The following is a 25,791-nucleotide window of genomic DNA, read 5'->3' as shown; positions in this document are numbered from 1 at the left end:
AAAAGAGCAGAGAGATTTTGGGGTTTGGACAGGGGCAGAGAGGACCGTCTGGGAGCTGGAGAAGCGGGAAAAGTTGCTTCGCCACCCTCCCTTGTCAGCTTCCACAGCTAGAGTACAGGACAGGCGAAACTGAAATAAGAAAAACTACATTTCCCGTCATGCCTCAAGACACCGCTCTGGGTTTCACCTCTTTGTCACCGCCTCTTCCCCACGGAAGTAAAAGGAGCACTTCCAGGTTCGGCAAGAACCTGGAGCCGGGGGTGTTAGATCGGCGCCGTTGGGTCTTGCTCCGAAGCTCCGCCTTCTCTCCGGTTTTTCTAGAAGCCCGGCTTTGCTCTTGGCAGTGTCGTACAGGTATTTTCCGGCCCCTTCGGGTGCTCCCCAGGCAGTTCGCTGCACCGGAGCGGGCGAAACTTTTCTGTTGAGGTTCGGAGTTCCCCTAGGGCGCGGCGGGCTCGTTGCACGGTGCGGGGAAACCAGTTATCGGAGTCGTGGCCCCGTGCTTACATCCCTTTTCTTCCCTTACCGATTGCAGCGTCCGAGGCGCGTGTGCGAATCTCCCCATGGCAGAAACGGCCCCGAACGGCCCCCAAGGGGCGGGCGCAGTGGTAAGTGAGCGAGCAGGGTCTTCTGGGTTGGTTTATAAGAGTTAGAACGGAGCAGGAAGTGTTGCTCAGTTCCGAGGCGTTTCAGTTCATCGCTTAAAGGGCCTGGGCTTAGTGAGTGAGGTGGGGGTAGCGTAGAGAGAAGAGATCTTGAGCGAAGATGTGGAGGAAGCTACAAGTTTTCTGTTGGTAGCGACAGTGGGCTGGCCTGGAGCAGGTGACCCTCACCTGTATGCCAAGGAAATTGGGCCGCCTTGCCTCTTCCCCCCCCTCGGTCTCTAATTGTCCTAGGTTCCAAGGTTGAAGATGCCACCTGAGGTGGTGCCGTGACACAGGCCTCATTCTGCACAGGCGTGCTAGGAGAGAACGTCTCTCTGCCCGTTTTATGCCATTATATGGAAATTACGCAGTGAGGGGGGAGGGGTCTTTTTTTTTTTCCTTTTCGTCATTTTATCCGTACCTTTTTTTTTTTTTTTTTTTTTTAACGAAGAGAGCTATTAGGCTTCTGTAAATATTTTATTCTTAGCATGCAGATCTGCTTAATAGTTATTTGTATTGCTCTCTAATTTTAAACACTATGAATGTGTGAATTGAGCTTGTCTCTTTTTCCTTTTTAAGCATTTTGCAACATTTCCACTTATATACACAAATTTTCTTTTTTCTTGATTTTGCTGAGCCGTTTAAGAATTAGTTGCATACACAATGATGGCCAATTCATACATACTTAAGTATTCTTTTACATGACCACGATGCAGCCATTGTGGCAATATTTGCAGTTAAATTTGAGAAATTTAACACTGATACCTGTTGTTACCTTATTTACAATCCATATTCAGATTTCCTCAGTTGTGTGTTAAAGTGTCTTCCTCCTCATCCAGGATTCAATGTAAAAGCATGCATTGCTTTTACTGGCCTTTAGTCTCTTTTCGTCCAGAATAGTTCCCTTGCCTTCTTCCTCTTGCCATTTTTGACTTTCAAGAGTCCAGACTTGTTCTGCAGAATGCTTCTCAAATTGAAGTTGTCTGGTTTTTTTTCCCCCTGGTCACTAGATTCAAGTTGAACATTTTGGCACGATTGTTGTTACATAAGTGATAGTCTGCCTTTTTCAGTGCACTATATATATTCAAGAAGCATTTTATGTTGATTTATTCCGTCATTGCAGACACTAAGTTTGATTATTTGGTTCAAGTGGTATCCACCAGATTCTCTACTGTAAAAATACTTTTTTTTTCTTTTGTAGTTGAAAACTATTCTGTGGTATGATACTTTGAGACTGTGTGAATAGTTTTTCCACCTAAGTAGATTTGTTGACTATAACATGGTTAGATTGTTGCCTCTTAAAGTATAAACCAATACTTTTTTAAACCTTTTTTATTGTGTACTAAAAGAGAGATATATAAAGTATTCAAAATGAAACACAGAGACCAGTAATTTATTACAGAATAAACACCCTAAACAGTTTTGTTTTATTTTTTTTTAAAGATTTTATTTTTAAGCAGTCTCTATACTCAACAAGGGGCTTGAATCCACAACCTGGAGATCAAGAGTTGCATGCCCCATTGACTGAGCCAGGTGCCCCTAAACAAATAGATTTTATTTTTTTATTAAAAATTTTTTTTTTGTTAATGTTTGTTTATTTTTGAGAGAGACAGGGACAGAGGTAGGCTGTAGAATCCGAGGTAGGCTCCAGGCTCTGAGCTGTCAGCACAGAGCCCGATGCGGGGCTTGAGCTCATGAACTGTGAGGTCATGACTTGAGCCGAAGTTGGACACCCAAACGACTGAGCCACCCAGGCGCCCCCAGATTTTATTTTATTATTTTTTTAAGGTTTTTTTTTTTTTTTTTTTTTTTTTGAGACAGAGACAGAGCATGAACGGGGGAGGGTCAGAGAGAGGGAGACACAGAATCTGAAACAGGCTCCAGGCTCTGAGCTGTCAGCACAGAGCCCGACGCGGGGCTTGAACTCATGGACCGCGAGATCATGACCTGAGCCGAAGTCGGCCGCTTAACCGACTGAGCCACCCAGGCGCCCCATGCCCCTAGATTTTAAAGAACATGTTGTAAAATTAAGTTTCAGTCTGAATATTTGTGGAGAAACTGAGTACCGTAAGCTAGATTCGTTCTTCCACTTGGCTACTTGTGATCATTTAAATTTAGAGGAGTCACAATGTAGTAGGTTTGGCTAGAATAAAACAGACATCTTTCTTTTCTTCTTTATTTCTTTCCATCTCTCCCTCTTTCTTTCTCTTCCCTCTTTCTTTCGTAGGCTCCACACTCAACGTGGGGCTGGAACTCATGACCCTGAGATCAAGAGTCAGACACTACCGACTGAGCCAGCCAGGTGCCCCAAAACAGGGATTTTTCTGAAATTACCTGCATATTGTTATAAAGACATGCAGTAAAACATCTTTGGATTTTAAAATGTACTTGCATTTTTTTCAAAAGCTCTTTATATAGTATTTCAAAAGATAATTAAGTTAGATTGCTTAGAGTAGTGTTTTTAGACTCCACATTAAGATTCGTAAATGAATTGTGAAATCAGCATAGTGGAAACACTAAGTATTTCTTAAACATTAAATAGAATACAAAATACCAAAAGCTGTCACACATAGGAAGGATGATGTTTTGTGAAACTTCTGTTTACTTGTATATCCGTGTATGTTTGTGTCGAACCTTGATGTAAAAATTAACATAGATTCTATCAAAAAAATGTAAAAGCCACTTAAGAATTTGAATACAAGACACATTTTTAATGAGAAATCAGATTTTAAGTTATCCCATTAGTGATAATGGATACATCTTTGGCAAATGCAGCAAGGGCAAAGAAAGATTGAGAAAAAATGGAGAATAAAGTGGCATATGGGAGTTTAATCTAGGGCCATTGAAACTAGGGTAAGATGTATGGGGCGGTTTCCAGGGGATGAAGAAAGTCATAAAAATGGAGAGGCAGGTGCTATTTAACATTTGACAGCCACATTTTGGACAGAATATCTCAGGCCCTTCTTTATACGTAAGCAAATTATCCACAGGCCAGTAAGTTCAGTAGTGAGTGACTATTATCATGGTTTTACATTTCTCCTTTTGCAAGGTTCATTTAATTCAAAGTGGCTTTATGTAATGCCTTTTTACTCAAATCTTAAACCTACCTATTTGAATTTGAGATTTTTCTAAGAACAGACATTATGGTTCTCTTGAGAGCAATTAGTTCTTATTTCGCATTCTTTTAAAAGATGAAGCCAGTATTACAAGTGTTGAAGGAATACAGACAATTGTAGTTAAATTTCAGTTCAAAGGTTTCTTAACTAGTCTGTATTTTTTAAAATATCAATTATTTTTTTTTTTCTATTTAAGTACTTTGGTGCTTTCTGCATCAAAGCCCTAAGGTGTTTGGATGTGTTACTGAGCGTATATGTGAAACAGCTGCCTTAAGAGTTTTCATTTTGATTTTAAATAATTGCTACAGGGCTGTTAAGAAATTTTGAATAGGAGTAAAACTGTAATCTTCATTCTTAGATAATTTGCAGGTTTAGTTCACTACGATATTTTTCTTTTTAAATTTAGCAATTCATGATGACCAATAAACTGGACACGGCCATGTGGCTTTCTCGATTGTTCACAGTTTACTGCTCTGCCTTGTTTGTTCTGCCACTTCTTGGGTATGTATTACACAGATTTCTGCCTTTGATACTCAGTTCAGTCGGTTTTTATGGACTACCTTTTATGTGGAAGACTTGTTAAACTGCAAGAGTTTCAAGGACAAATAAAATGCAGGTCTCCTTTAGGCACTGATAACCCAGTAGTAGTACCAACTGAAGGAATATTTTATATCGTGTGCTTTGTGAAAGTTGACATCAAGTTGAAAATCAGAAAGAAAATGGATGTGTGGGGATGAGAGGAGTTCATATTTTTTGCCTATTTGACACTTAATAGGAGGAACGCCTGCTTTATAAAATTCAGTTGGGTATGTATATGAAGTGCTGCTTCTGAGAAGGTATAGTAGGTTCAAGTAATTTTTTTCTATTGACATGGAAGAGATTTAGGTGTTGTGCAATGATGATGCAATCCACAAAGGAGGAAGAGACATGGTAGTTGTTAAGTCTCATGATAACCTCTCCTCTGGTAATTTGCAGGTTGCACGAAGCTGCAAGCTTTTACCAGCGTGCTTTACTGGCAAATGCTCTTACTAGTGCTCTGAGACTGCACCAGAGATTACCACATTTCCAGTTAAGCAGAGCATTCCTGGCCCAGGCTTTATTGGAAGACAGCTGCCACTACCTGTTGTACTCACTCATCTTTGTCAATTCCTACCCGGTTACAAGTATCCTTTTTGTGCTTTTTTGATGAGGAAATCGCGTATGAAGCATATAGACGATTCTGATTATTTTTTGCAGTAGGGAAGGTTCGGCAGTAAGGGGTTCCATGAAGCCTGGGTTGGTTGGTTTGTTGGCACTTAATTTGAATGAAGATACATTTAGTGTAAGAATTTCTGACTCTAAAATGTAAAGTCTAAATTTGAAGAGCTGGTGTGGGGATTTTAAATTTTGTGTCTTTGTTCCTGCCTCTTGTAAGCCTCTCTGTTGGCAATGGATATTGTGAAGTTCAGATTAAAAGCACAGGACTGTGGACGACTTATTTTAATATTTAAGGTTTTTTTATTTGATTCAATCTTTTTTGGGAAAGTGCCCATATATCTTGCCGTAAAAAAGAATCCTCGGCTCTTTCAACTCCATGTGAGCTAGAAACAAATGGAAATTCATTAAGAAATAACCTATTTAAGAGAGAATTGGATAATTAATACAATAAAAATACTAGTATTTACTGTGGATAGAGGAGAAAATAAGGACACATGGATAATCTGTTGAGCTAATGAGGATTAAAGAACTCCTTTGGAATTGTATGTTTATACATTTCAAAAGTGTATTGGGTGATAAGTGGTTTTCTAAAAATATGGGGGAGGGTTGGGGAGGAGGACTTCAGTATGTTTGAGAAGCACTGGATCAAACGGCCTTCAGTAGGTTTCTTTACCACAGGACCTTTGATCTACTAATGTTCATTGTGAGGCGAAAGAGTTGGGGGAAGGGGGGAGGGAGAGAGAGAGAGAATCCTAAGTATACTCTATGCTGTTACCACGGAGTCCAGTGCAGGACTCGGACACATGAACTGTGAGATCATGAACTAAGCTGAAATTGAGTCAGATGCTTAACTTACTGAGCCATCCAGGTGCCCCAATACTAATCTGAATTAAAAAAAAAATTTTTTTTTCAATGTTTATTTATTTTTGAGAGACAGAGGTGAGTAGGGGAGGGGCAGAGAAAGAGGGAGACAAAGAATCCGAAGCAGGCTCCAGGCTCTGAGCTGTCAGCACAGACAGCTCCTGAACCCCGAGATCATGGCCTGAGCTGAAGTCAGACGTTTAACCGACTGAGCCACCCAGGCACCCCAATACTAATCTGATTCTTAAAAGTAGTTGGGTATTATGTTAGTAAATAAAGATGAGCCCAAAGTCATATTACACAGTTGTGTTCTGATCTTTGCATTTACATGGGTGATGCTGTCCTTGATGTCCAGCCATGATAGGTACTTAGGGTTTAACTTGTAGACTTTTCACCCTTTTTATTTTCTCAATAGTTTGAAAGTTACATTGAAAGCTAAGATTATGAATCTCTTCTAAGGATTTGTGAATTATAGAATGTCAGAAGTAAAAAAACTCATTAGAAATGTGTAGCTTTGAGGCACCTGGGTAGCTCGGTTGAGCATCTGACTCTTGATTTTGGCTCAAGTCATGATCCCAGGGTCGTGGGACGGAGCCCATGTTGGGCTCTGCACTGGGCATGGAGTCTGCTTAAGATTCTCTCTCTCCCCCTACCCCCTGCCCCGCTCACATGCACTGCCTGTTTCTCTCTTAAAATAAAAAATAAAAAAATCTGTAGCTTTGATGACACTTGACCTAGGAAATTAAGTTAGTGTCAGAGCCATGATTAAAACCCACATGTCTTGACTCTCTTTCAGGGTTCTATTTTCATTACTTGCACTGCTTCTGCAGAATCAGGCTTTAAGTTAGGATATGTGTCAGAGTTTAAATTTAACTATTTAAGAAGCAACAAGATTTTACAATGGCCTTGGAGAAGAGAGTTGTAGCTTTCATCAGTTCCAAAGTGATCTATGATTAACAAGTATAAAGCTATATTGGGACGCCTGGGTGGCTCAGTCGGTTAAGCGTCCGTCTTCAGCTCAGGTCACAATCTCGCGGTCCGTGAGTTTGAGCCCCCCGTCGGGCTCTGGGCTGATGGCTCAGAGCCTGGAGCCTGCTTCCGATTCTGTGTCTTCCTGTCTGTCTGCCCCTCCCCCATTCATGCTCTGTCTCAAAAATAAATAAACGTTAAAAAAAAAAAATTAAAAAAAAAAGTATAAAGCTATATATACATGATCTCTACTGAGGAAATTGGCATTTTACTTAATTCTTGTGTGTGTTGGGGAAGAATTGGTTAGGATGTTAATTTGGAGAACTACTAGATGAGAGATAGGATTTTTGTAAACCTTGGGTATAGATTACTGTCATCTTTGCCAGTTGGAAATTAGGGACCTTTGGATCTAATGAGTTATAGTTATAATGAATGAATTTGGTACTCTTTGTGTTACAGTAATCACAATTTCCCATCACATCAAGCTTTCAGTTAATGTAGAAAAATATAATGGTTCATTTCCTAGAAACTGCAGATAATTTTTTTAAATAAGGGTAATTTAAAAATTTTTTTGATTTTTTTTTTTTTTTTTTTTTTTAAAGTAAACTACCCCCAACGTGGGACTTGAACTCATGACCCTGAGATCAAGTCACATGCTGTACTGACTAAGCCAGTCAGGCATCCCAGAAACTGCAGATACTTTTAGGTTGAGTATTTTTGCCCTTCATGATGGATGAACAGTCTCTGTCATTTTAGGAAAATACTTGACAGTGTTTTTGCTCTTGTTTTTCTTGACCTGGCAGAAATTGGGGTAATAGGATCTTTTGAGCAATCTTCATTTTTCAAAAAGCTGAATGAAAGTTGTATATTTATCCATGGCATAAAGCCAAACAATTGAACTCAAATATGTTTGTAATTAAACTAATGAGACTTTGAATTAACTGTACACAACCCCAAATACACACTTTTTATTCAGTACAGGTTGAGAACACATGGCTGTACAAGCTTCATAGGTACGGTATCTTGAAATAATAGGGATCTTGTAGGAAAGAGATAATGGGGATCTTATAGGAAGAGATAATGCAAGATCTTTAGTTGAGGAAAATTGGTAAGTCCTTTTTTAAAGTTTTATTTTTCATTTTTATTTTATGTGAACTCTACCCCCAACGTGGGGTTCAAACTTAGCGCCCCGAGATCAAGTTGCATGTTGTACAGACTGAGCCAGCCAGGCACCCCTGGGGAAGTACATTTTAAACTGTTCCCCACACTCTTTCCTAAGCAGTTGTGATGAGGAAAGCAGTACAGAAGACTGTCTTTGAATTTGAAGGCAAATTCTTTTGTCCAGGATGGCCTTTGTGGAGTTAAAAGCTGTCATATTTAAGGCTTTGAGGTGGCCTAGATTTCAATTTAATTGTTTTCAATATTTTATTATCTAACAGAAAAGGAAACTTTTATCACTTTAATTTTTTTCATAAAAAAAACTGAGCTTTTGGGGTGCCTGGGTGGCTCAGTCGGTTACACGTCCGACTTCGGCTCAGGTCATGATCTCGCGGTCTGTGAGTTCGAGCCCCGCGTCGGGCTCTGTGCTGACAGCTCAGAGCCTGGAGCCTGTTTCAGATTCTGTGTCTCCCTCTCTCTCTGACCCTCCCCCATTCATGCTCTGTCTCTCTCTGTCTCAAAAATAAACGTTAAAAAAAAAAAAATTAAAAAAAAAACAAAAACAAACAAAAACAACAAAAAAAACTGAGCTTTAGAAACTGAAATTGTTTACAGATTAAAAGCTTCATTTGGTTGCAGAGTGTATCAGTAAAACAAAAGCCACCGCTGAAGTCATTTTTGCAGATGCCATTTCAGATCTATATTGGGCATAATACCAAAGTACTTAATAAATATTAAATTTTTTCCTTAATTGTTTTCTTCAGTGAGTATTTTTCCTGTGTTGTTATTCTCCTTGCTTCATGCTGCCACATATACGAAAAAGGTCCTTGATGTAAGTAAAGCTGTGGTGTTTTTTTGACTTCTGGATTGCAGACTGTTGGCATGAATTTGAGTTCTAAGACATTTTGGCATTTGTCATAAATTTTCCTCCATTCCCTACAAACTTGTAAATTATTAGTGATTTGAAAGTTTTAAGTTTGAAATTTTGTATTTAAGTTTCACAAAATGCATTTTGTAGGTAAAGGATTGTATTGCAGATTACCCCCTAGTTTCCAGAGGAATTTCTGAAGTTTGAAATAGACCTTTTTGTTTAAAAAAAAAAACAAAATCTATATTTTAGGTTTGGTAAGTCGTCAGAGATCTCCTCTTCTGTCACTGTTTAATTTTAACATACCAGGTAAGTAGAGTGTGTTGAATTTCTTTTATGTTAATATTCAGAACTAAAATATTCCTAAAATATTTTCTTATTCCTGGATTGGAACATTCAGCCCAAGTTAAGTGTGCCAGGCAGATTGACTGCATATGCACTGACATTTGAATTAAAATATACAAATGTTTGCCTTGTGTTGACAGTTTTCTTTTTTTTCTTTCTAAAAAAAATTTTTAATGTTTTTTATTTGTTATTTTTGAGAGAGAGAGACAGTGTGAGGGGCAGAAAAAGAGGGAGACACGGGATCTGAACCAGGCTCCAGGCTCTGAGCTGTCAGCACAGAGCCCGATGTGGGGCTTGATGAATTGTGAGATCATGACCCGAGCCGAAGTCGGACACTTAACCGACTGAGCCACTCCAGGCATCCCAGCTGTCTTCTTTATTCCTGTAGTTCTTTGGTCATAGTGGTAATTGGGCTCTGTAATTTCTGCCTTTATTTAGCTAAGGAGTCACAAATACCTTAACTGTATTACTAAGTAGTCAGTGTTTGTTAGACTGGTTAGATAGAAATAACCACCATTTTTGTGTGTGTGCAAAATCTAGTCTTTTTTACAAAAAATAAGGCATGAAAATGACTTACTACTAAAGTTGTCTTTGTAATTTTTCAAATACACAAAATACAGCAATGCAGGAAAATACACTAACTTTTACCTTATTTTGCAAACTTTCATATTACCATTTCCAAAATAATTTCCTTTTAGTTGTTTTGCCTGTTGGCTATACTGTTTATCTGAAGAAAGAAAATAACTGAATAATCAAAAATGCTGTGAGGGGTGCATGGGTGACTAGGCCGGTTGAGCATCCGACTTCGGCTCAGGTTATGATCTTGCGGTTTGTGGGTTTGAGTCTCGCATCGGGTTCTGTGCTGACAGCTCAGAAGCTGGAGCCTGCTTCAGATTCTGGGTATCCTCTCTTTCTCTGCCCTTTCCCTGCTCACGCTCTGTGTGTGTGTCTCTCAAAAATAAACATTAAAATTTTTTTTTACATAAAAAAATGCTTCATTATTTCTAATGTTTGTTTTCTTATGTTTCAGGCGAAGGGTTCAAATAGTTTACCTTTACTGAGATCTATCTTGGATAAACTAAGCGCTAATCAACAGAATATTCTGAAATTCATTGCTTGTAATGAAATATTCTTGATGCCTGCTACAGTTTTTATGCTTTTTAGGTAAGAATAAAAATACATTGGTTTTGGGAGGCAGATGACTAAGTGATCATAATAAATATAATAACTCAAATTTTATCCTGCTTAAATCTGTTCAAGTTAATATTAGCAATCATTTTTCTCATTATAGAGAATCTGAGACATTATGGTAAACTTGGGAACTTGTCTTATCGTTCCTTGTGATTTACCACTTAACACTTTGAAAATGAATTTAAGAACCACTGTCTTTGAAAGAGTCTTGGGAAGCCTAGATTAGTGCATTCTGCCATTATTTAGATGATTTTTCTTCTAGAAAGATTGCAGAAAAATTAGTCTGGTAGTAATAGTAGCCTAATGTCACTTCTGTGTTTTGTTTGTATTTTAATTATACAAGTAATGCATGAATAAAGAAAGTTGTCCTGTTAAAAATTAGAAGATCAGACTGATATTGACCCTTCCTATCAAGATTCTTGCATTTAAGTTTTAAAACTACATTTCTGGGGAGATGGGTGGGGGAATGGGTAAAGTAGATGGGAATTGAGGAGTGCACTTGTGATGAGCACCGGCTAATCACAATAATAAATAAATAATGAATGAATGAATGAATGAATGGGAGGAGAAGTTTGGATGACATAAACTTTGGTTACCAAGTCAAAAGTTTTTCTCTGTCTCTGTAATGTGTTTTTCTTTGTTGTGGAAAAAAGTGACTAGTTTCAAAGCCAAATTGGGAAAAAAATAATTTGAATTGGGGAAAAAAATGAAACTACATTTCTGCCTGGATTGTTGCTTTTTCAATTTTTAGTTTCTCTAGTAGTAGGACATTATAGATAAATGCTAAAATATCATTTGACTGTGAATCCTTGTTGCAGTTCTGTACTCTCCTTCTGGTATGTGTATATGCATGTAGTACTTTTAAATGTTTCTACAGATACATAGAAAATGCATATTATGGGGGTGGGGTTTAGTTTTTATTTTACACCAGAAGTGCCATAATGCCTCATTTGTCTGCATCTTGCTTTTTTCGTGACCTATTTATGTTGACGGATACAGTTCTGGTTTGTTCCGTTTAATGGCTTTGTAGTGTTTGGTCATATTAATAAACTGCATTTTATTACCTGCTTCCCCTATTAATGGGGAAACATTTGTTTCCAAATACTTGCTTTTCCAGATATTGATGCAGTAAACTTACTTTTTTTTTTTTTAATTTTTATTTATTTAAGTAATCTCTACCCCCAACATGGGGCTCAAATGGATGATGCTGAGATCAAGAGTCACATGCTCCTACAACTGTGCCAGCCAGGCGCCCCTCTTTTTTACTGTTCTACTTATACTTTTGTGCCAGTGTTTTCTCTAAACCAGAAATGATTTTGTTGAGGCTGCACTAAGTGCATTTTACATTTATTAGACCATGCCAGATTGTCATCTAAGATGTCTGTATTATGTTTTCCATAATCTTACTAATTTGAAAAAACTTATTTTTGTTTATGAGATACTTCATTTTAGCGTCCATTGCCTTTAACTGGTGAGATTTTTGCATGTCTGTTTTTTTTAGCAATCTATAAGCTAGAAACAAAGTTTTACAGGTTTCTTCATAAATACATCTGTTCTTTTATGTAATGTTTTTCTCTGGAAACTCCAGGATCCCACATGTTGCTCAGGTTATAGGGTCACAAGCTAGATAATATAATCTAAGTAAAGTCTGGAATAGCACAGGGGAAGACTTCTTATTGAGTGTTGGGGATTTGGACTCTAATTGATATAATCATTAACTTAGCCTTTTGAGCATTGATTTTGCACATATAAAAAACTTAAATTTTAGGGGTGCCTGGGTGGCTCAGTCAGTTAAGTTTCTGACTCTTGATTTCGGCTCAGGTCATCATGATCTCATGGTTTGTGAGATCAAGCCCAGTGTCAGCACAGAGCATGCTTGGGATTCTCTCTCTCCTCTCTGCCCTGCCTCGTGCTTGCACATGTGCATGCCCTTTCTGTCTCTCAAAATAAATAAACAAACTTGGGGCGCCTGGGTGGTTCAGTCAGTTAAGCATCTGACTTCAGTTCAGGTCATGATCTCGTGGTCCATGGGTTTGAGCCCCGCGTCGGGCTCTGTGCTGAGAGCTCAGAGCCTGGAACCTGCTTAGGATTCTGCATCTCCTTCTCTCTCTGCCCCTCCTCCATTTGCACTGTCTCTCTCTCTTTCTCAAAAGTAAATAAACATTTAAAAAAAATTTTTTTTAATAAACTTAAATTTTTAACAACATTTAAATTTTAAAACAAAATGATTTTAATTTTTCAAGATTGTTGTAAAAGAGATGAGAATTTACCAGAAATATTAGAGGAATCACTTTGTTTTTCTAAAAAATTAAAGTAGGTTATATGGTTTTATTCAGTCACTAGTAGGGAAAGCTAGTGATGCTCTAAGTATGTCACTTGCATTTAACACAAACTATGAAATTAAAAATAATTTAAAATCATTATTCCTTAGATGACCCCTTCATGATAGAAGCACAATCTAAATATTAGAAGGCTTCATTAAGTTGCTTTTTTCACAGTATTGCTTCAAGCTTTGTATTTAAAAATGAATGTAAAAAGTCTGTGAGTTTACCTCATGTACACAAATATGCGTGTAAAGAAAGATAAAAGGAAGGTCCTTGTAGCTTTATTTATTTGTTAGTAGAGAGTTTGTTACATTGTAGTAATGCATAAGATGAACTGCTTGAATCTGTAAAAAGAATGAGGTAAATTTATGTGTTACGAAAGGGGATGGTCTCCAAGATATAATAAGTTAAAAGTTTGTTAGGAATTGTGTAGGGTGTTCCCCTTTTTATATTTTGGGGTGTGTGTATTTAAGGGCATATGTATATATTTTTTCTGCTTCACTTTCTTCATCTTTAAAATGGGAATGATAATGTCACTTCCATATTACAGTAAAGTGGATTCAGTGAATTGTAAACTGAGCACTGTATTAGTGTTGGCATTATACACACTTGTGCATGGAAATTTCTGGAAGGATATTTTAGAGACTGAGCTGTAACTCTGAGGAAGAAGCTAACTTGGATGATGGAACATTTGTTTTTCATTAAATTTTATTTTCTGTATTTTTTATAGTATGTGTTTATTTCAATGTGAAGAGTTAAAGATTTGTCACGGGATTTATTGGGGAAAATGGATGTAACACATTTAGTTTAGTGCTTAGTTTGTAATCACGTAAATTTGTATTATGAAAGTAATATTACAATTTAGAAGAAAAGACAAAAATTAACTTTAAAAAGCCACGTTTAGCATCTTTAATGTATTTCCTCAAAAAATGTTTTAAAATACCATTGTAATAATATGTATAGTTTTATACTCTGTAGTCTTCAAAGTTGCTGTATTGTTCTCGTAATCAAGATTTTAGGTAGTTGCATCCTAACTCCATCAAGTAAAGATGATATACTTAGCTTTGCTACCTAACTACCCACATTAGGTTGTTGATACATTTAATTTGTAGTTATTTGCAGTGAATGTCTTAATTCAGATAGTTTTTCCTGGGAAAAAAATTCTTGATTTAGAATTTCATAAATAAGTATATGGCTCTTGGGTATTGTAATTGTGCTTTTTAACCAAGAAAAATAGAATAGGCTATGTAAATTTACTAGAGACCTGTATAATTACAGGTTTTTTTGTTTTATTTGTATAAAATGAACCACTTTTCATTTACTATGTCATAAAGTTTCACAGTTTGATGATCAATTATTAGTGGTAATTATGGAAGCATACATTTTCTGATTTAATAGCTTTTAAACTTTTTAAAAGTAATACATAAATACATGTTTGTAAAAATTTAAACAATAACATTTTACTTTTTACCAATCATTTACATTCTTGTATTTCCTTTTTTTTTTTTTTTTTTAAAGTAAGCTCTGTGCCCAACCTGGGACTTGAACTCACACCTTCAAGATCAAGAGTTGTATCCTCTACTGACTGAGCTAGCCAGGCGCCATTCTTTTATTTCCTTTTTAAGAATAACTTTGATTTAGACATGATAGATATTATCTTGACCATTTAATGAACGAAGACACATTCCTCAATTAAATTGCCTTTAAGTTTTGAAAGTATATATATGAATTAATAATGTATATTTCTTACCCTTGTATTTGTTTATTTCAGTGGTCAAGGGAGTTTGCTCCAGCCTTTTATCTACTATAGATTTCTTACTCTTCGGTATTCCTCTCGAAGAAATCCATATTGTCGGTAAGCTGGTGATTAGTTTAAATGTTTTATTTGTTGAGAGTACTGTGAAATATAGTATGTATAATTTTTAAGAGTTATTTAGCTTTTATGTTTAGAAGCAAGTGTTATTTGGGTAAATTTAAGTTCCAGGCCTTAGTAGGGTTGGTAAGTAGACCGGATTTACCTTGACCTCCACTAAAATAGTATTCAAGTTTAAGGAATTTGAAGATGTTTAAGACATGAGTCCCAGTCTCAAGGAACTTCCCTAATTGAAGAAGCAAAAGCATGCATCAGATAATAAGGAAACAATAGTTCAGGATACAGTGTTCACAAACCATTGTGATGAATTGTTACGTTTGCTTTGTCATATCAATAGTATAGTCCAAGGTAAGGAGAAATCAATGAGCCAGAAGATAAAACAGCCCATCAAAGTTTCACAAAACAGAGATTTTAATGTGTTAAAGAAGAATTAAAACCTTTGAATAGTCATAATAGGTAAACGCATTTTAGGTAGGAAGAGAGTAAGAGCACAAGTTCAGAGACAAGAAAGAACAAGCCATGTTTAAGGGGCATTGAACAGAACTGTTGGACTATAATGGAGATTCTGAATGGTGAGTGGTTGCAGCTAAGATTAAAAAGGTATCAAAAAAAAAAAAGGGAGGGGTGCCCAGGTGGCTCAGTTGGGTGAGCGTCCGACTTCGGCTCAGGTCATGATTTGCAGCTCATGGGTTCGAGCCCCGCATCGGGCTCTGTGCTGACAGCTCAGAGCCTGGAGCCTGCCTCGGATTCTGTGTCTCCCTCTCTCTCTGCCCCTAACCCACTCACATTCTGTCTCTGTCTCTCTCAAAAATAAACATTCAAAAAAAAAAAAAGGTATATTGGAGCTATATCATCAAACTTCTTGGATTTCAGGATAACAAGTTTGGAATTTATCTTTTAGATATATGGGAATGATGGTTTGGGCATGATCATATTCTTCTGATAGCTTTGTGCAAAATAGTTTAGAGTGGAAAAATTGAGGAAGCAAGGAAATATTTTAATGAATCACTGTAATGTTCAGGAATGGAGATGTAAATGATACAGTTAGTTATGCATGACGATCTCAGAAATTAGAGTAAATCTGAAATGAATAGCTGTCTTCAGTAGTTTCTTAGATCTGTTACTGAGAGACTAATGTTAACATAGTTTTTGTTTTTAAATTTAAAGTAAATTTATTGTGTGGGGTGCCTGGGTGGCTCAGTCAGTTAAGCCTCCAACTTTGGCTCAGGGCGTGATCTCACAGTTCGTGGGTTTGAGCCCCACGTTGGGCTCTGTGCTGACAGCTCAGAGCGTGGAGCCTGCTTCTGATTCTGTGTCTCCTTCTGTCTCTGTCCCTCCCCACTCACACTCCGGCTCTCTCTCTCTTTCTCTCCTCTCTCTCTCTCTCTCTCTCTCTCTCTCTCCTCTCTCTCTCTCAAAAATAACATTAAAAAATAAAATCATTGTGTAGTAGAATTCGTCAGAAATACAATGAGTGTATTAGCACAATCCCTATTGTATTTTCACAAGCGAAGTAAAAAGAACTGAAATTGAATGCTGGTCTCCATCATTCTCCAGGTGTGTAACTTTAGGCAAGTTATTTAAATTTTAATTTCTTCATTGGTAGAGAAGAACAGCTCCTGGGGGTGAAATGAAGTAATGTTTTAAAAGAGCTTAGATTCTGTTATATATATTTTTTTAATTTTTTAATTTTATTTAAATCCAAGCTAGGTAACATAGTATAGTAATGGTTTCAGGAAGATTGTTATGTTCTTAATACATAGTTTATTTTCGTTTTTCTGTGGTTCTGATAGTCCTTTGAGGGGCTTTTATGCTCTGTTAGACAGTGTCTTATAGTACTTCCTAAAATAGAGCTTACTTCAGACACAGATTCTTTTTTTTTTTTTTTTTTTAAGTTTATTTATTTTGAGAGAGAGAGAGAGAGAGAGGGCATGAGTTGGGGAAGGGTGGGTAGAGAGAGGGAGACAGACCATCCCAAGCAAGCTCAGTGCTCAGTGTGGAGCCCAGTGTGGAGATTGATCTTACAAGTGCGAGATCACAACTGCAAGATCACGACCTGAGCAGATATCAGGAGTCGGATGCTTAACCGACTGAGCCACCCAGGTGCCCACAGACGTAGATTCTTAATGAGTCCCTGGTCACCAGTAAACCTTCAGTTTTACTTGATTCCATGAGTGTTTGTCCTTTTTCTTTCTGGTTCATGTGTTCATTTCAGATACTGTCTTTGAGTTCCCTGCCCTAATATCCGCTTTTCATCAGCAGATTTTTCTCTGCTTCTTTATACCCTCTTCATCTCCCATTTTCTCCACATAGCCTTAAATTGGATTAACACACAGATTTAGAAGTGTCCCGTGGGATAAAAAAGGAACGGATAGCAGAGGATCCAGGTAACGCAAATATGTGTTAGTAAACATTTTCAAAGATATCCCATAAGCACGTAAAACAAATCAAAACAGTAGAAAGGTAATGGGAAATATTTGAGCTTATAAACATTGATAAACATCCTATAAAACTATATTTTCTATGCTACACTTTTTTTTGTTAGGGATTTTGAGACTATATTTGCCAGTTGTACCATATTCACTTACGATATTCATTCTCAAATTTGGTTTCAGTCCTTTGTAGATTGGCCAGCCACCAGCCACATCTGACTGTATGAATACAAATTAATTAAAGCCCATAAAATTTATAACTTTGTTCCTGAGTCATATTAACCAGTTTCACGTGCTTGAAAGCCAGTGTGGCTGATGGTCACTGTATTGGACAGCACAGATGGACATTTCATCATCGCTGGCACTTCTGTTGTCAGTGCTGCTCCAAAGGAGCTCTGTGACTTGGTATAGATTATGCCGGAGATAGAGCCAGGAGTGAAAGAACTTGCCTTGTGACTAGAACAAGCCATTGACCTCTTAGGCCTCATCTGTAATCTGAGAGGTTCGACTAGAGTATTTTCAAGGTGCCTTCTAGTTTTATTTGAGTCATTTATTCAGAAGACAGTGATTGTGTGTTGGTGATAACAACTTTATGTAGGATTAAAGTACCTGCTTTGTAGAGACTTGGAGCTGAGTGAATTACACAGCTGAGTAGGTCAATGTGATGATGACGGCTCTGTGAAAGCTCAGAAAACTGAGGGAGGCAGATGAGAATTCACTGAAGAGGTGATAACAGAAGTCAGGTCTTTTGAAGTCTGAGTTCTGGTACGTGGGTGCCTGAGAGGGCATGTTGCTTGAATTAAGAAGTGTATATCGGGGCGCCTGGGTGGTGCAGTTGGTTAAGCGTCCGACTTCAGCCAGGTCACGATCTCGCGGTCTGTGAGTTCGAGCCCCGCATCAGGCTCTGGGCTGATGGCTCGGAGCCTGGAGCCTGTTTCAGATTCTGTGTCTCCCTCTCTCTCTGCCCCTCCCCCGTTCATGCTCTGTCTCTCTCTGTCCCAAAAATAAATAAAAAACGTTGAAAAAAATTAAAAAAAAAAAAAAGTGTATAGGGGAGTCATGAAGATCTGTGCCTAGAAGGGTAAGACAGGGACTAGAGCATGAAAGGGTTTGGATTTTATTTCAAGAGAGGAAGAGCATTTGAAGTTCATATTGTGGAGAGTTTGGGAACATGATACAATCTGATTTAGAAATATTCCAGAAGATGTATTACAGGCTCCCCAAGAAGACAAAAGGACTGATTTGGAGACTGATTAGTCCAGAGCCTGAACTAATTCCGTGGTAAAATAAAAAGGGGATACATTTGAAAGATATTTAGGAGGTAGGAAGTTAGGGGTTAGGGAAGAAGACCAAGATAAGGAAGCCCTCAAGTTTCTGGCCCGGGAACCTAGGAGAGTTGTGTGTAACGGGTCTGTCCCAAAGATAGACACAAGAAGGGCAGGTGTTTGGATAAATGTGCGTCTTTCCAAATTTTCTTCCTGCTTTTGTGTAAGAGCATGTTACATCCTATTTTAAAACGAGTTTTACTTTTTCCTAACCAGCAAAATAACCCTGAAGATACAGAAAGGTAGAACACAATTGTCTTTATGTAGAATGAGTCAGCACATAAGTGAAAATTCAAAAATGAATAGTCAAGAATTACATGTGGTGATTCAAAATCTCTTAAAAATTACGGTTCAGCCAACATACATGGTTTTGTGTCTGCTAGCGTGTACAATACGTGTGTGATGTGTACAGTATGTGATAAGGGGTCCTCTGGGGGCGGCAAGCACAGTTTAAAGTCCACAACCTCTTTGGAAATAAATGTACAACATAACTGGGATATAGGAGTCATGGCAGAGAGTGGGAGGAGACGAAGCAGAAATTTCAATTAAGACCAGGAGGGCGGGGGTACCTGAGTGGCTTAGTTGGGTAATCGTCCAATTTCAGCTCAGGTCATGATGTCATAGTTTGCGGGTTCAAGTGCCGCACTGGGCTCTGTGCTGACAGCCCGGAACCTGGAGTCCGCTTCAGATTCTGTCTCCCTCTCTCTCTGCCCCTCCCCTGCTTGCACGTGTGCGCTCTCTCTCTCTCTCTGTCTCTCTCAAAAATAAACGTTAAGACTAGGAGGGCATTAGATATTAAGGAGTTGGACTTCAGTCTGAAGGTAAATAAGCTGGTTTGATGAGTGGAGTGATCCAACTGGGAAATGGCCTTCATTGAACATCTTCTGTGTTGTCTCATTTAAATAATCACACCATGACTGACTTCAGGAAGTACATATTCCTATTTTATAGATGGGAAAGCTCTGAGAGGCATTACGTGTAAGGCAGTAGTTTAAGGAAAATGGTAGGTGGGATTGCCCATGGTATATAATTTTCACTTCCTTGCTCTCTTTTTTTAGAACTAGTTGAGTTTACCTAAGGTAATATGAAGATGATGTGACTCTATTAAGAAGATATAAATTGGGGCGCCTGGGTGGCGCAGTCGGTTAAGCGTCCGACTTCAGCCAGGTCACGATCTTGCGGTCCGTGAGTTCGAGCCCCGCGTCAGGCTCTAGGCTGATGGCTCTGAGCCTGGAGCCTGTTTCCGATTCTGTGTCTCCCTCTCTCTTTTCCCCTCCCCCGTTCATGCTCTGTCTCTCTCTGTCCCAAAAATAAATATAAAAACGTTGGAAAAAAAAAAAAAAGAAGATATAAATCACTCCTAATCCCAGCCCTCAGAGATCACCATTTATTAGGTGCTTTTGTTAAATGAACTCCCTCAACCCCCCCTCCCCCATACACACAAACAAAAGACACAAATGTTGATTTTCAGAATTTTATTTTGTGTATTTCCTACACATTGTAGTTAATTCTTTTACCTCAGATTTTTTTTTTAATTTTTTATTTATTTTTGAGACAGAGACAGAGCATGAATGGGGGAGGGTCAGACAGAGAGGGAGACACAGAATCTTTTTGTTAAATGAACTCCCTCAACCCCCCTCCCCCATACACACAAATAAAAGACACAAATGTTGATTTTCAGAATTTTGTGTATTTCCTACACATTGTAGTTAATTCTTTTACCTCAGATTTTTTTTTTAATTTTTTATTTATTTTTGAGACAGAGACAGAGCATGAATGGGGGAGGGTCAGACAGAGAGGGAGACACAGAATCAGAAGCAGGCTCCAGGCTCTGAGCCATCAGCCCAGAGCCTGATGCGGGGCTCGAACTCACGGACCACGAGATCATGACCTGAGCCTGAGCCACCCAGGCGCCCCTACCTCAGATTCTTTAATGGCTGTGGGAAATGCCTTCATCAGCATTTGCTTTGTATTCTTTTTCCTTTGGTTTCTGAAAGAAAACTATTTTATCTTGCAGGACCTTGTTCAATGAACTGAGGATTGTTGTTGAACATGTGATAATGAAACCTGCTTGCCCACTGTTTGTGAGAAGACTTTGTCTCCAGAGTATTGCTTTTATAAGCAGACTGGCACCAACAGTTGCGTAGTCTAACATCCAGCTAAGTTATATATAATATAAATAAGCATTATTAGCAGTTGGTACTTCTGCTAGGGGTTGTTAATTCCAGGTGTAAAACTGACCTCAGTCCAATTTACATAATTTACATAAATGCATATCAATGGAAAAGTAATCATTTTTCTGGCATGTTAAATCAAGCCTTTGAAAAAAATTCCCCGAGAAAATTTTACTGTTCTGTGTTGTTAATGATTAAGGAAGTTTCTATCGTGTGATAAATGTATCAAAAAATTTTTTAAATGCTGCTGTGCCTTTATCATGAAGTACATTTATTTCTCTTGTAAAAGTAGCTTTAAAATTTCTTTCAACCTAATGGGTACCCTGAATTTATATCTGGCATGATTTCATCATGGTAATATTAACATACATGAATTCATTATATTTTGAGACAGTATTCGTTTGCCATTCAGTAATTTTGGTTGATGATTTTAAAAGAAGCATTTACCACTGTATTTAATTTCAAATTGTTACTAATTGATTTTGTGCTGCTTTGTTAGGGTTTATTTTGGATGTACCATTATAAGAGAAATTCTGCATGCATCTTACGCTCTGACCTTCCAGAATTTTATTTCCATAATTACTTAATGTGGCTTTGAATATTTTTTAGAAAGGCTGAACTGTTAAGCTTATTAGCCAACTGGGTAAATATCTGGGGTCACAACTGTTTTACATTGGAAAGCAGTAGTTCCACAGCTTTCCTTGCAGAGATCCGTAAAGTCACTTTTCTCAAATAGGAAACACTTTTACAAACGTGGACATGTAGAATATTAGCATCAATATAGTTTCTAGAATTACCTAGATGAGACTCTTGACTGCCAGTTCTCTCGGTTTCTTAGGCTTGAATTTAACAGGCAGTGGCAGCAGTTCAGATGTGTTTTGAAAGGAATGTAACTGGAGATTGAACATATGCCTGTGCCTGGTGTCTGTTCTGAAATAATAATGAAGATTATCCTGTAGACTACATACTTACCCATGAAATCTGATTTAAAAGGTTAGATGGAGAGGTTTATAGGTAAGATAATTGGTTGGGGATGGGGCTGGAGAGGACTTGGGGTGGGGGGGGACAGTGTGTATTTTAATTTCATAACGCATAGGTAAAATTGGGAATATAATATGTTAAATCCTGTTGGTTGAGCTGCCGTCAACTTCTTTATAAGATTCTGATCTTTATTACTGTTGCATGATTGGGAATGTTTAAAACACTGCAAAAATTTTAGTACACAGTAATGTAATGGTTTTTGTAACCAGTTTTCTTCTGTCTGCACGTAATTGGATTTCTCAGATAAATTCATTAGTAACTTGTCAGTAACCGTTTTCAGTTTATTCAACTTTCCCATCTCTGGAAATGTGAGATCTACTTGATAGCTCAACTGTAGCCAACTTTTTTTGTATTTTTGTAATATTTATCTACTAAGTTAGAAAAGCAGCCTCATGAAATACAGTTGATTGAGTGGATGGGTGGGTGGGTGTGTGGCTAGCCTCATTATCGTTATATATATAATTTGATGGTTTTAAGAACTAATTTTCTAGAGCAATAAAGTGGCTGTAATGTTAAGTAAACAGTATATTATGATTTCTAATGATGTCTTTAAAAATTAAGTCTTGAATTATATCAAGAAATTTTGGCAGCTGAAGGTATATTTATTTTTAAGTTACTAGTTTTTTGTCTACAATTTTTTTTTTAATCTGGAGATAATTTTAGATTTATAGAAGAGTTAAAAAAATAGTACATAGAGTTCTTGTCTACCTTTCACTCAGCTTCCCCTTATCCTAAATCTTACAACATTTATCAGAACTAAGAAATTAGCCTTGGAGCAATACTATTAAAGTATAGAACTCATCAGATTTCACTATTTTTTCCATTTATTAATTTTCTTTTAATGAGCTGTTTTTACTTTGATTGCCTTTTACTTTTAATGACCAATAAGTATGCCTTTGAGTTTTTCCTCTTCAGTTTGGAAATTACTGTTGGTGAAAAAGATTTATCTAAAGGAAATGATTTCGTGTTGGTCTTAACAAAAAGAATTTTAACAGTAAAACTTATAATTTAGAACATTCTGTGCTTTAAAAGGTGAGCCTTTTAATCACATAACAGGATTCGATTTCTGATATGCTCATATTGGACTGTTCTTTAAAGGAAGGCTTGATTTTTAAAATACTCAACTCATGAAAAAGTAAATTTTACAATTTGAGCATTACTAGATGTTTAGTTTGCATGAGCTTGTAGCTAGGAATTCTGCAATATGAATATGTAGAACCAACTGATTTGGCATCTGAAATTACAGCATAATATGTACACCTATCAAATTAAAATTAAGGAAATAAAGTAGCAGTCTATGGAATGAATGAAGTAGGAGAAACTGTAGCATAGGTGAACCTATTTTTACTTCCAGGTTTGAAAAAGTTGCATTAACATCCAGAATATCTAATTTCTTAGGAAGTGGTGTGGTGCTGTTGTCCTTCTAGCACTTTTTGAATTGAACCCTCTTGGACAGGTGGAAGCCTAACACAAAACCTACTTTTGTTAGAACAAGAATTCTGTGTTCCTTTTGTATATTTGATTCCTCATGAATTTAAACTCTGTTTCGTAATCAGTCCAAAGAGAAATTTCTTAAATCATAGTTTGTATTTAAATTTTCTTGCAATACAATTCACCAAAGTAGATGCTCCTGGAAGTAAGTAAGTAATTAAATTTAGATATTTAGAAACTTCCCTTACAGGGAAAATCAAGGCATGCTGATACTATACCAGAAGTTAGGAAAGACTTAGGAGGTCTATTTTATACTCTGAATTGTAAAGCTATCTGAATACTCTTTCTAAAAATCACGATGAAAAATTCTGAGTAGGCTTGTATGTTTAGTATATGAATATTAATCATTTTGGAAAGGAAAATGAGTGTATATGTAGTAAGATACCTGGAACCGGGAGACTTAGTGTTTTTTTAAAGTTTGATATCAGAGTGCATGAAATTAGTTTTGAGGGATTGTGGTTAAAGACTCCTATTTAATCCTGAGGAATTTGTTTTGATTAATATAGTGATTCTGAAACACTTCTCCCACTCATGACCACCCAAATCCCCCTAGGATCTGCTAGCCTCAAAGCTACCCAAATTTAGACTAATTTTGATTCTTAATTCTGTAACGAAAACCTCAAAGGAGAAAGTAACCACCGACAGTTATGTATATATATGATCAGTAGGTGGCACTCTTTCCTCAAGTAGCCCCGCCCCCACAGTTGTTTCACAGCCCCTGTTGGAAGGTTAAATGCCACCCAAAGTGGCCTGTAAAACTAAGGACCCGAATTCCATGGCCCTTTTTAATACGTAATTACCCAGAACTCAACAAATATTTTCCAAATATGAGTACATTTAAAAAATAATTGAGATGTTGAAAAGCTGGAAGTAGTACCCTGTTAATGTTTGCTTTCTGGCTAAATGATAATATAGGCCACAATTGGGAGTGGCCTTATTCAGGTCATGGGCTCTGTTTTGTTTTTTTCTTTACAAAGAGTGCCTAAATCAACCTAAATACACCAGTTATAAAATTGTTCTTTTTGTTCGTTCACCTTCATTGTCAGGTGTGTAGAAGAATGGTACTTAAAATTTTTCCGTGGTCATTTTGTAGGTATACAAGGTATATCCAGTTCAGCTTCTTAAAATTTAGAGTTTTCACAGTAATATAAAAGCATATTGAGAATTTGGGTTATCGTATCAACAGTGGTACCTAGATTTGTAAACTGAGTTGCAGAGACAACTGGTTTCTCTGTAAACCTTATTGGAATTTCTCTAGGATTAGGAGAAATCTGCACAGGCTAAATGACAGTGTAGTTCAGTAGATAGTATACCAAAGGCATGTGTTTACAAATCCAGGAGGTCCTTTCCAGGGTTTGTTTTAATGAGCAGTCCTCTTCTAATATTCAGAGAGGAAAGTTGTTACTGGATCTGGTATTAAGGATAAGAAAGGAGCTGCTAAAAGTTTGGAAGGATTCTTGGTAGTGATTATTCTAGGACATGTGTATCTTCTAAGGTGGTATTCAGGTGGATTCTTAGAAGGAACCCCGTTTTTCCTGTGTGAGGGATTAGCTCTGGAGTGCTCTTTCTCTGGTGCAGTGCAAATAGGACAACTGACTGCATTGAGTTTGAGCTGATGATGTGACAGGAGATAAAGTACAGTATTTTTAAAATCTGAAGGTGATTGTTTCTTAGAAAAGTGATAAGAAAATTGAAAGATACTTCTGCTGGAATCTAAAAATTAACTCCTGTTAGAGGAGAAGAAAAGGCTCAAGAGTTGGTTCACATTTTCCTTTATAGACTTCTTAAAGCCAACTTTTTGATAGGCGCAGTCCTTTTAAACTAACTCTTTGTTTTTCTTGGTTCATGACAGTTGGATTCCAAATTTTCTTTTGTACCTTTAAAATGGAACAATTGCTTTTGACAGGAATTTTTGCTTACATATAAGTTTGTAAGTTGAGACCAAATGGGCAAAGTGTTGGGCAGGTAACATTTGTAATGTGTTTATATTGGAACAAATGTAAAAGGGTTACAAAGATTACAAAGAGTCATAAAGAACTGCTTGATTTATAAATGCAGTAGTTCTGGTGCTTCATATAATGGGATATATTGAACTAAAACATTTGTATATATAGTATGTCAGCATTTCTTAGTTACTTCTCTTGAATCCATTTTTAATATCTGATACTGTACAGGTTGGGGAGTTCTACTCTTCAGGCCAATACTGTCCAGACTGTGTAAATTTATAAAATAAATTGAAAAATTCATCATTCTCCTGTATTCAAGACCAGCGCACATAAATGCTAATGTAGGGCTCAGAGGGGAAATATATTTCTCCTGAATATTTGAGAAAATGTGAAGTCCTTTCAAGAAAATCTAATAAACATAATAATCATAGCCTGCTGACACTAAGGAAAAAGGACCTCATTCGCTCTTTCTTTTATGCAGCGATTTACTGGTCCCTACTGATTTCCAAATTGGATCACTGTAGTAAATTATCTATGCTGGTACCTGTGAAAGTAAGCCCTGGGATCCATATTTGTTTTGTGTTCTGCTTAAATCAGCAAGAATGATAAATTTGATGGTGTGAAATTGGAAGTGTCAAGGGCTTTCTTTGGTGATTGAGCAAAACGATGTCTCCACTTTAATTTATTGTGACCCTTTTTCACTCTATGTGCTTTGTATATCTAATATTTATTTCAATACAAATTAAATTCTTGTTCCTTCATCTGTATTGTTATATATCTAAGATTTTATTGATGTAAAAAATCAAATTGTGTAATAAAAATCTCTCTGGATTTAA

The 25,791-nt window shown here is 37.2% G+C and overlaps 1 protein-coding gene across 4 annotated transcripts; it reads left to right on the top strand.

Annotated features, from left to right (window-relative positions):
* The first annotated feature begins 211 nt into the window (after positions 1 to 211).
* TMEM33 (transmembrane protein 33) lies at positions 212 to 25,791 on the top strand. Of its 4 annotated transcripts, XM_045056436.1 has the most exons (9): positions 212 to 354; positions 536 to 608; positions 4,167 to 4,261; positions 4,736 to 4,923; positions 8,710 to 8,777; positions 10,189 to 10,322; positions 14,445 to 14,528; positions 20,321 to 20,441; positions 21,316 to 25,791. In XM_045056436.1, the coding sequence occupies exons 2-9, from the start codon at positions 564 to 566 to the stop codon at positions 21,319 to 21,321; spliced, it is 741 nt and encodes a 246-aa protein (XP_044912371.1). In that variant the 5' UTR covers positions 212 to 354; positions 536 to 563; the 3' UTR covers positions 21,322 to 25,791. The 4 variants fall into 4 exon arrangements, with proteins under 4 accessions (XP_044912371.1, XP_023108927.1, XP_023108928.1 ...); XM_023253159.2 differs by having other exon boundaries at positions 20,321 to 25,791; XM_023253160.2 differs by having other exon boundaries at positions 284 to 426; positions 20,321 to 25,791.

The sequence above is a fragment of the Felis catus genome, chromosome B1 (assembly GCF_018350175.1).
Source record: "Felis catus isolate Fca126 chromosome B1, F.catus_Fca126_mat1.0, whole genome shotgun sequence".
Taxonomy (NCBI): Eukaryota; Metazoa; Chordata; class Mammalia; order Carnivora; family Felidae; genus Felis; species Felis catus.
The sequence above is the reverse complement of the archived record's forward strand: the minus strand, read 5'-3'. Positions and strand labels throughout refer to the sequence as shown.